Raw genomic sequence first — 11496 nt, 5'->3', positions numbered from 1 at the left:
CTGACTACCACCACCTCCACATATGGTTCATCATTGAGCCTCTGGCTTTATCAGCAATCACAGGCTGAGAAGGACCGTCACTGGGAAACAGTCAGCTTCATCAACGGACACAAGCTGCCTTGTTGTTAATAAGGACACATAACAATGCATGGCTGAAATGACCAAGCTCCTTGAGAGGATAAGTAAGTTTAATACTTTAAAACATGAAATTATATTAAAAGCAACTGAGTGCATTATGCATGTATCAGTTGGTGCTAATAGAACTTTAAGCATTTCCCTCTGTTTCTTGCTTATCTTGCCTCTGTAGTTACGTGTCTCTCAAATATTATGGAAGAAGTTATTTGGTTCACTAAAGTCAATGGTTTGGGTCTGCAGTTTTAAATCTCATTTAGCACACTATTGTATGTGTATGCCACTCTAAAGTAAGGATAAAGATAGTATAAAGATGCTCCATTTTGTAAAAGAAAGCAGGTGTGTATCGAGTAAAGTCTCTGCCCCACTTACACGCCCATTTTTTTTTCCAGTGGTCAACATGGAATTTTACAGAGAGAAGATTGATCCCATTAGATAAAGAGCTGTAAGTGAGGTTATTTATATACTTCTCTACCATTTAGAATGTCGTTTTAAGTCTAAAAAGGCAACCCAATTGGGGGAAAAGTGCAGCTTTATTTATGTTTTAGGTCAACCGAATGTATTGCATTTGCATTGGAATATACATAATTCATGACCTGATTATGAGTTATCGACCAGCGATAAACCAAGCTTTCACATCTTAATGAGAAAACGCCACATGTAAACAAATAATACATAGAAATATAAACAACTTCATCATAAGCGCAAAACTGTAAACATTTCTTTACACAGTCAAAGGAAAAGAATGAGGGAGAATAAGAGGAACGGTCTATGGCTCCGCTCTACTATCTAAAAGTGGCCATTGTTTCACAGGCCATTTGCTACCAGACCATTTTACATGGGCCCCGTTTGGGCCTTACACCTTAACATGTATAGTGGTGGATAATCCTACCACAGGAGGCTGCTGATGGGAGGACGGAGCATAATAATGTCTGGAATGGAGCAAATGGAATGGAATCAAAACCATGGAAACCATGTGTTAGATGTATTTGATACCATTCCGCTCCAGCCATTACCAGGAGCCTGTCCTCCCCAATTAAGGTGCCACATACCTCCTGTGAATGAATATATGTCACCACTGTTAGAAGCCCACTCCAGAAATCCATTTCATGGAACAATGGGGGAGTACAGGCGTGATTTCCACTGTGCTGTGGTGAAGCCTTCATGCCTGCAAGGCTCAGTCCAGAGAAACATTAGAAAAATAACAAAAAATCAGAATGGTGACTCCCAGGAGGTCTTTGTTCTCATCATAGCCCTCTTGATCTGCTCATAAGACACAAACATCACAATGTTCCAGGACGCCAGTCGCAGGAAGGAGGGCACAAACCTGTGAGAGAGTGGAAAGGAGATGCTATTATAGCTGCGTAGCAGACAGGTGTTTTCAAATCAAAGTTTATTAGTCACGTACACAGTTTAGCGGATGTTATAGCGGGTGCAGCAGTTTTCCATTCTAATCTATGATAATGCCATTCAAAATGTTTTCTAGCAAGCCTTAATGATCAAATTCTTACCCCTTGTAGAAGGCTGTTGGCCCCTCCTTAGTCAGCATAGTGTAGGCACAGTTCATTGCGCTGCTGTACTGGCCTGACGTTGAATTCATGAATCTGGTCTTAACCACATCTACTGGTGATGCAACAATGGTGGTACAGAACCCTGCACCGAGCGCAGCCGTGAAGTGGCATGGAAGGTTATCTGGGGGAGAAATATCAAACATACATTACATTGACATTACATAGCTACATTAATGTTATGTAACACAGTTCTAGATCAAAACTAGAGAGTAACCTTACCTGTCATTAGGTCATACTTCAATATAAGTTCCTTGATGATGTCGTAGGTGACCAGCTCGCAACAATTCACAATGGCATTGCGCGTTATATTCGGCATGCAGCCTGGAACAGAGGAACATAGATTTAAGTAAGTTTTTTGTTCTCAGTTGCTCTAATATTTTCAGGACAGGCATTTTTCCTTCCTGACTGTGAGATTGCTACCAACCTTTCCAAAGGCCCCGCACCCCTTCATCTCGGGCGATGGTCCGATAAGCGTCCATAGTACCGTTGTATCTCTTCACCCCGTCAGCCAGACGTACTTGAGCCTGGAAACGCACCTTGACCACGTCTGTGGGCTGAGCAAACATCACAGCCATTGCTCCGGTGGTGCAGCCTGCCATGAGCCGAGTAACGATGCTAGCACCTGAAGAGAGGTGTGCACAGTTAGTTATGGGTCCCCAATAAATGAAGTGTATAAGATAGTCAGCACATGCATGGTTCTAAGGTTATATAGGGGTTGTAAAACTTACTGTCAGAGCCATGAGTGTAGAACTGCTTCATGGAGTCATAGAGGCCGATACGGACAGAGGCGAAGCTCATCTGCCTCTGGAGCCCTGCCACCAGCCCGCTGTAGAGGCTCCTGGCCCCCTCCGTACGCACCATTGTGGTGATGGTACCAAACACGCCCCGATACCGCACAGCCTGGGCCCCATGCCCCAACTGAGCCTCCCCTTGAATCTGGAATACAAAGTAGATAGGATTGCTGACACCTGACTGGGGGATATTCACCACGGCTTGCGCTTTCTCACATTCAATCTACATTTTAACTGATTTGTGCAGATTTAATGTTCAGTTTTAATCAAGGCCACCTAGCCTGCCTCTCATCCATCCACACCCCTCACCTGTAGTCTGACTTTGGCAGTATCCAAGGGGAAGGTCACAAGGTCAGCGATGCAGGCTGCTGTGCCTGCACCAACAAACTTGACAGCCGTCGTTGGCGCCAGGTCTGTGGGTTTTATTCCAACCATAGCTGTGCCGGAGATGTGTTGCTTGAGTTCAAGACAATCAATTCAACAGTAGAACAACAAGGATCAGCCTGCTGAGCAACTCTGTGGTTAACAGAGGGGACAGGACACAGAGATAATGATTGGATACTATATTACATCACACAGAGGTATTTTCATGAAGGGCAGGTGACCACTTGCATATCAACATTCCATTCCATCATATATGAATTTGCACATAGACTTGTCTGGTTAAGATTACTGCTGCTAGCATAGTATGTTCATCCAAACTGACATAGTGTACTTGCATTGTAGCTATACAGAGAATGGTGCGGTCAATCACTGTCATCTCCTGCTAAGCGGGACATGCTTTGATTTATTTGCTAAGGTTTTCCCATACAGTGCAACTTTCAGTGGGATGTAGTACCTGTCAGTGAGCGATATTGATGAGGAGAATCTTCAAGTCTCTTTCACAGGTAAACTTCTTGTTTGGAGGTGTTTTCCTGATGAAATGCCTTGGTCCATAAAATCTGCCTGGAGACAGCAAAGCAGCATGCCACTACCTGTGAACATCAATAAACTTTCATCGATGATTATGATTATGACTATAATTATGGTAAAGTATGACTTTATCTGGCATGAAATATGATAACTTATCTATTACAACTTCAAATGCTACCACTCATTACAGTTGCTGCTAGTCCTACCATAGGTACCATTTCTCCTTATTTTACAATCTAGTAGACCTACTGTTGCTACTTCTATTTCAATTTAAACCAATTTTAACTCAACAAAATGACCTAGTTACTTGTAAAACAAATTGTCACAAAAATACATCTATAAGTGCAGGCTATAGAGTCAAGTGTAGGTTAAATTATTCAATGCTCTTATTCTGTCATATATCAAGCAATTAATCTGTATATTTACCTTTTGTAATTTTGTAGAAAAAATGTAATCCAATATATGACCTCAAAAATAACAATTAATCCTGATTTTTTTTATCCTGTTGTGTTTTGCTCCTTGCTGTTTCAGGGTACTGCACTTTTACAAAAGCACTCCTCAATTTATAGGCTTGTCTTACGCGCTGCAGCTCAGGCATACCGTCAAATTGCGTAGTGAGTCACACATGCTATGTTTATCTCAAGTCAAGTGTTTATGGTAGGACAACAAGTTCAGGTCCTGCGTCTTGGGCTGTTGTTGGCTGCATCTTCAACTACATCTGAACAGAAGATATTTCTAAACCTGTGAAGTTGTTCATTATGCACTGGGGCCATTTCAAACATGCTCTTCACAGGTTACTAGGCTGAATTTAAGCCTGTATGAGACCATGTTTTTATCCAAATTATTTCACCTATTCAGTGAATTACTTAATGTATGCCTTTGTAAATAACACATCCAAAAATAATAGGCCTACAATATCTACATTTAGTATACAAGAAACAATATGGTATGAAAATTATTCAAACCATTATAGGCCTCATTTTCTTTTTTCAAACACAGATCTAACAGCTGTGTACTGAGCTATTGAAATAGGCCTACACTTGATGTCAAATAGGCAATAGAATTTTTATTTATTTAGAAAAACAACAGAATATGTGATTCCTTTTTTTTATAAGAACTGCATTAGTTTTGTTCCTAAACAGCTGTGTGCTTAATTTATTCACATGACGAAATAACATTGACACATCATCTGTCACCTCTTTAACACAGAACATTTATTTACATATTACCTCCTAGTATCCTGCTTACATCTTAAGCGCACTCATGTTATTGGTCACGGATTGTATAATATGTGAGAGTCTAGCCAATCAGGCGGAGGGGCTTGTCTGGATTCCAAAATTGCTCTTCCTTTTTTTCTCAGTGAGTGAGTGCAGAACTCTCACTACTCTGTCCTATGCCGAGTTCACTGGCTAGTCGGAAATGTCTGTTTTCTAGTTCCGACCAGTGGCAACCCGTTATTCAAGGCAGGTTCATTCAGGGCAGGTTTTTTGCCTGTTTTGCAGGTTATTTTGGCATTAATACGTGTCACATATCAGTTTGCAAACAATGTAAAAATAAAAAACACACAAAAAAACATGGTCTCTTTTTTTTCTTTTTTGAGTAAAAATGCTTAAAAATACAAGTGTTTCAGCCTAGCTCAGTGCTTTCTGTGGTGGGGCAGCCAGTGGAAAATACAGAGCGTAGGGGTTGGCAATGTTCTCTAGTTGCGCCGTGATCGGCTCAGTGTTCTGTCACTCATGGGGACACTGTCACTGCAAAATATACAGGGAGAGCTAGAAAATTCAAGCCCCTTGGGTGCTGCCATAGAGTTACATTAGAAGTGCACATCCAAGAATGTTCAAGGTCATTGGCCACAGATAAAACAATGTCAAATCACATTATATCTACCGTAGCTTTGCTTGGACTGATCATGTCAACATCATACTTTCAAAATCTTAGCTAGCAAGCTAGACAAGCAGTCGTAGTGAATTACATCGACAATCTACTGGCAAATCCTTTTCAATCCTTGTCTTACGAAGAGTAATTATATCGGTGCTCATAGGCCATAGGATATAAACATTACACAACAAGTTGGAAATCGCAAATTCAACAGTGACTGGTTCGGAAGGAATCAGTGGCAAACTGCAAGCGTTGCAAAGCAATCACTAGCCTGCCCATCAGTGGAGTAGGCGTGTGGTCCAAGTCTGGGATAAAGGGTCTCTTTTCCAAGCTTAAAAGGATAAACAACACCATGGGCCAGAAAAGGTTGAATACTTTGGCCATGCTGTCAATCCAGCATGACTTCTGCCCCGTTCAAAACAACTGTAAACTTGGAAATCTCAGACTTCAGTGAGTTCAAGACAACTGGGAACTCTGAAAAAAACGATACATTTTGAACGGTCATCCAACTCGGAATTCCAAGTCGGGAACTTGGGTCTCTTTCTAGAGCTCCGACCTGAAGATCACTTACGTCATGATTGAAACTTTTTCAGAGTTCCCAGATGTCTTGAAAGCACCATAAATCCAGAGAATGCCAGTCTTTGATGACAAAATTTGCCGACAAGGACTGTCAAGCCACCTTCCTGTTCAAGTGGGCACAGCACAATGGTGAGTCCAAAAATGTATTCTATGCTGCTACATAAATTATGTTATATGCCAGGTAAATATGTATACTGTAGCTAAGAACGTAATACTAAGTGTAAGTTGTTGTAACGGAAACGCTAGAAGTCGGAAAGCAGGTGCAGATGGTGAGTTTAATAGTACAAGAAACATGGAACGAAACACATAACTAATACTGCCTGGGCAATGCAACTAAGGGAGTGACTGATATAGGGGAGGTAATCAGTGAAGTGATGGAGTCCAGGTGTGCCTCAATGAGGCGCAGGTGTCCGTAACAATGGTGCCAGGTCTGCGTAATGATGATTGACAGGACCAATGGTGATGAGATACGGTAGTCAATGGGGAGCGGTAATCTATACATCACCTCGTTGACGCTCCGGAGAACCTTGAACGGCCCCACAAACCAGGGGCTCAGCTTCTTACAGGGCAGGCAGAGTGGGAGGTTCCTGGTGGAGAGCCAGATGCGATCACTAGGATGGAACACTGGAGCCTCCCTGCTCCTTCTAACGTTGGACGGCTCGCTGGAGTGTCAAGTGGGCATTGTGCGAAACTTCTGCATGCCTGAACCACTCGTCCACCGCAGGAGCTTTGGTCTGGCCCGGGGTCCATGGAGCCAGGGCCGGCTGATAACCCAGAACACACTGGAAGGGAGTTAGCCCGGTGGAGGAGTGACGTAATGAACTCTGGACGTACTCCACCCAAGGAAGGAGTTGGGCCCACTTCCCCTGCCGGTCCTGGTAGTGGCTCCTCAGGAACCTCCCCAGCGCCTGTTTCACCCTCTCCACCTGCCCGTTAGACTGAGGCCTGTACCCGGAAGTGAGGCTGACCGTGACCCCGAGCTTCCCCGTGAACACTCTCCATACCCGTGATGTGAATTGGGGGCCACGGTCGGGGAGACGATGTCCTCCGGAAGGCCATAATGCCGGAAAACCTCCTGGAACAGTGCCTCAGCGACCTGGATGGCAGTAGGGAGACCAGAGAGGGACAAAATTACAGGATTTGGAGAATCTATTCACGGGGATGAAACTGTCAGAGGAGGGGAGATCAGTGACAAAATCAATGAATAGATGAGACCAGGGACGCTGAGGCATGGGAAGGGGAAGGAGTTTCCCTGCTGGAGCTCGTCGGGGAAATGTAGTTTTGGCACATATGGAACAGGAGTAGACGTAGCGAATAACGTCCTGCGCCAAGGTGGGACACCAATGCATTTCGGAGATAGATTGAGTAGTGTGAGTGATACCTAGATGTCCAGCGATGACAGCTGTGTGCGCCCAGGCCAGCAGCTGATTCCTTATCCTCGTGGGAACATAAATGCACTCAGGAGGACAGGTAGTGGGTGCAGGTTCCCTCTGCAGGGCCTGTCGAATGTCCACATCTACGTCCCAGACCACAGGGGCTACAACTCAAGAGGGAGGAATTATGGGTGCATTCAGGGCAGGACCCTCTCCCAAATCGTAGAGATCGGACAGGGCATCTGCTTTGGTGTTTTTGAACCTGGACGATAGGTCAGTGTGAAGTCAAATCTTGTAAAGAAAAGGGCACACCTTGCTTAGCGCGGATTCAGCCGCTTAGCTGTCTGTATGTACTCCAGGTTCCGATGGTCAATGAGGATGATGAATGGGTCCTTGGCGCCCTCCAGCCAGTGTATCCACTCCTCTAATGCCAACTTCACCGCCAGAAGATCTCGATCGCCGATGTCATAATTCCACTCTGCATAAGAAAGTTTCTTAGAGTAAAACGCACAAGGATACAATTTGTGGATTACCTTGTCGTTGAGACAGGACAGCCCCCCAACCACCTCTGAAGCATCCACCTTCACCACAAAGGGTAGCGTAGGATCTGGGTGTTCGAGTAATGTGGTGGAAGTAAAACGTCCCTTCAGTAGGCGGAATTCTTCATCAGCATCCGGACTCCACACCAACCTATGGGGACCACCCTTGAGGAGAGAGGTGAGAGGAGAGGCGATGGAGTTAAAATCCCTGATGAAACGGCGGTAGAAGTTGCCAAACCCCAAAAACCATTGTAACCCCTTCATGGTGGTTGGGACTGGCCATGACCTGACCGCATCTACCTTCTTAACGTTCCTCATCACTCCTTGCGGGCGGATCTGGTTGTTTAAAAAGGAGACGGCTTCCTGATGAAATTGGCACTTCTCTGCCTTGACATATAGTTGGTTGGCCAGAAGGCGTTGCAGGACTACTCGGACATAGGCGATATGATCCTCCAAGGTAGCCGAGTAGACCAAGGTGTCGTCGATATACATGACCACCTGGTGTCTGAGCATGTCCCAGAATACCTTGTTGACGAATGTCTGGAACACTGATGGAGCATTGACTAAAAGGCATCACCAAATACTAGTATTGACCAGACATTGTGCTGAAAGCTGTCTTCCATTCATCCCCCTCCCAAATGCGGATGAGATTGTGTGCACTCCACAGGTCCAATTTGGTAAAGAACCGGACCCCGCGGAGCTGTTCGATAGCTGCCGGCACCAATGGGAGAGGGTAACGGTATTTGTTTGTGATCTCATTCAGTCCTCTAATCAATACACGGTAGTAATCCTCCATCCTTCTTCGCCACAAAGAAGCCTGCAGACGCAGGCGAGGTGGACGTGCAGCTGAAACCTTTTTGGAGTGCCTCATGGATGTACTCCTTCATTGCCTTGGTTTCAGCCACCGACAGAGGGTAGATGCGTTTGCATGGGGGCGCAGAGCCTGCAAACAGATCAATGTCACAGTCCCAGGGGTGATGAGGAGGAAGACAAGTGGCACGGGTTTTGGAAAAAACCTGCAGGACCTGGTATACCTCCGGGATGTTGGGCTGAAGAGCAACCGCAGGACTCTCAACCGACGTAGAACCACAGGGGACAGGAAAACATGTTCTCCGGCATTCAGGTGCCTAGTCCGTTATTCTCATCCTCGACCAGGAGATGCTGTGGTTATGGCGTTGGAGTCATGGGAGGCTGAGGATGATCTTGTGAGCTGGTGCACCAATGATGAAGAAGAAGGGAATGTTTTCCTGATGGATGACTCCACGGTGATGGTGAGTGGCGTGTGTAATGGTAATAGTGGCCGAATATCAAGGGCTTGCACTGGAAACAGAGAGGAGAGCAGGTATGAGGTGATGTTGAGAGAGGAGGCAAGGGTCTGGTCAATAAAATTCCCTTGCACCCTGGAATCCACTAGCGCTGTAGAAATCGACACTAAAGGGTTTGGCGGAAAGTGATGAAGATGGAATACTCACACCTACCCCAGGAGGTGGAAGATCACATGACCGTCCCTCTGCTCTCGTGGATCCTGAGTTGGAACGTACCGGACACTGCTGAAGCTGGTTTCCCTCTTGACCACAATAGGGACAGAGTCCCAGCTGTTTCCGTCTGCGTCGCTCAACTGCGGGGAAGCGTGTGACCCCTACTTCCATGGGTTCAGGCTCTGATACAGAATGGTCACTGAGGGATGGAGAGAAGCGATGAGGGTACCGACACTCCCAAAGTAGGTTTTCCAGGCGGCTGGACATCGTGATGAGTGCTTCCAAGGAGAGGTTGTCGTCTCGACATGCCAGTGAGTTGAAGGTGCGCGTAATGATGGTGCCAGGTGTGCATAATGATGATTGCCAGGACGAGTGGTTAGTAAACCGCCGTCTTCGAACGCTGGAGAGGGGGAGCGGGAGTAGACATGACCGTTAGTAAGCTGTTAGTAGCCATGTGCCTCACCTTAATAATTTGTTCTCTTTCTCCTTTATAGCCTACTGTTCTGACTTGGTGGTAGCCTAGAAATGTAATCATTGAATATTGTAAGAACTTTCATTGTCTGCTTATACACCCCCTTTATTTAGCCTACGCTTCTGACTTGGTGTAAAGGGAGAATACTGTAAGAATGGCCCATGTTCTGAATTCTGTTGCTGTACATTTCAAAAGTGCTGAACAAATACTTATATTAACTACATCCATCCTAGCTCGCTCATTTATGTCTTAATCGAAATTGTGGATTACCTCTTATCCGCTCGTCGTCCCCTTTTGCCATAGTTTGTACATGTCAATTGTCAGTAGAAACCACATTTGTTTAAGCAAGTCAGCCATATCAGCTATGTTTTATAAAAAGGCAGTAAATGAGGCTGAATGAACTGTTTCACTGCCAGACAAGGCTCCGCTGATAGCCAGGTGTAGCGGTGGTAAGAAATGAAAAGAATTCTCTGCTGTTGTGACAGCTTTATGTAGGCCCTAACAGTTTGTGGGCACCATTTGCCACCGTTATAGTGCAATGAATGTATTGTTTAGTGTTGTGTTGTGAAGTGGCTTTAATGGCATTTATTTTGATACATTGATCTTTATGGTATTTTGTATCTGTATTTTGGAATTTTCGCCCATCCCTGCTTCCTCCACATACACTGCGCTCCAGCCTCCTTTTCTGCTCCATCACTTAACTCTTAATGCTGACTTTAGTTTAACTTAAAATATTTTATCCACTCGTTCTTCCTCTCTCCCACACATGCATGCACACTGAGCAGAAAATGTTTTTTATAACCAGCTGATTACCTTGGATTTTATATTTAGAAACAGTCCATACACAGATAAAATATTTCACGCAGTATGATGAGTAAATGGCAAAGCCTTATGTAACATCCATTTGCACTTCTATTTGAGTCCCAAAGAAAGGTCAAGCATCGTGCTGGCCTGGGACAGCCCTTCACTGTCTGGGGTTGACTTTACTCAAATTAACCTTATACAGTGCCTTCAGAAAGTATTCATACCCATTGACTTATTCCACATTTTGAGAATGTTTTTTTTTTTTACATCTCACCCATCTACATACAATACCCCATAATGACAAAGTGAAAACATTTGAGAAAATTTTATTTTAGCAAATTAATTGAAAATTAAATAAAGAAATATCAAATGTACATAAGGTTTCACACCCCTAAGTCAATACATGTTAGAATCACCTTTGGCAGTGATTACAGCTGTAAGTCTTTCTGGGTAAGTCTCTAAGAGCGTTGCACACTTGGGTTGTACAATATTTGCACATTATTCTTTTTAAAATTCTTCAAGGTCTGTCAAGTTGGTTGTTGATCATTGCTAGACAGCCATTTTCTAGTCTTGCCATAGCTTTTCAAGCTGATTTAAGTCAAACTGTAACTAGGCCACTCAGGAACATTAAATGTTGTCTTGGTTAGCAACTCCAGTTTATATTTGGCCTTATCTTTTAAGTTAGAGTGAGTGTTTGTGGTTGAATCTGTGTTTGAAATTCACTGCTCAACTTAGGGACCTTACAGATACAGTAATTGTATGTGTGGGGTACAGAGATGAGGTAGTCATTCAAACATCTTTTTAAACACTATTATTGCACACAGAGTGAGTCCATGCAATGTATTATGTGACTCCTGAACTTATTTAGGCTTACCATAACAAAGGGAAATACTTATTGACTCAAGACATTTCAGCTTTTCATTTTTAACGAATTTGTAAAAATTTCAAAAAACAAATCCATTTTGAC

General features: G+C 44.1%; 1 protein-coding gene across 1 annotated transcript; it reads right to left on the bottom strand.

The window, feature by feature from the left end:
* Window positions 1-646: 646 nt before the first annotated feature.
* LOC139537292 (dicarboxylate carrier UCP2-like) lies at window positions 647-3937 on the bottom strand. The gene is made up of 8 exons (XM_071338432.1): window positions 3833-3937; window positions 3333-3468; window positions 2804-3010; window positions 2432-2639; window positions 2128-2325; window positions 1923-2024; window positions 1644-1824; window positions 647-1459 (listed from the first exon to the last, which is right to left on the bottom strand). The coding sequence occupies exons 3-8, from the start codon at window positions 2927-2929 to the stop codon at window positions 1345-1347; spliced, it is 930 nt and encodes a 309-aa protein (XP_071194533.1). The 5' UTR covers window positions 2930-3010; window positions 3333-3468; window positions 3833-3937; the 3' UTR covers window positions 647-1344.
* Window positions 3938-11496: the final 7559 nt, after the last annotated feature.

This window comes from Salvelinus alpinus, chromosome 13 (assembly GCF_045679555.1).
Source record: "Salvelinus alpinus chromosome 13, SLU_Salpinus.1, whole genome shotgun sequence".
NCBI classification, from domain to species: Eukaryota; Metazoa; Chordata; class Actinopteri; order Salmoniformes; family Salmonidae; genus Salvelinus; species Salvelinus alpinus.
The sequence above is the reverse complement of the archived record's forward strand: the minus strand, read 5'-3'. Positions and strand labels throughout refer to the sequence as shown.

Excerpts from the sequence above, each read along its gene's own strand:
- LOC139537292 (XM_071338432.1), bottom strand. The coding sequence starts at position 2,929 with ATGGTTGGAATAAAACCCACAGACCTGGCGCCAACGACGGCTGTCAAG. Across the intron at positions 2,025-2,127 it reads GGTGCGGGGCCTTTGGAAAG|GCTGCATGCCGAATATAACG; the intron begins GTTGGTAGCAAT and ends CCTCTGTTCCAG. Across the intron at positions 1,460-1,643 it reads CCAACAGCCTTCTACAAGGG|GTTTGTGCCCTCCTTCCTGC; the intron begins GTAAGAATTTGA and ends ACTCTCTCACAG.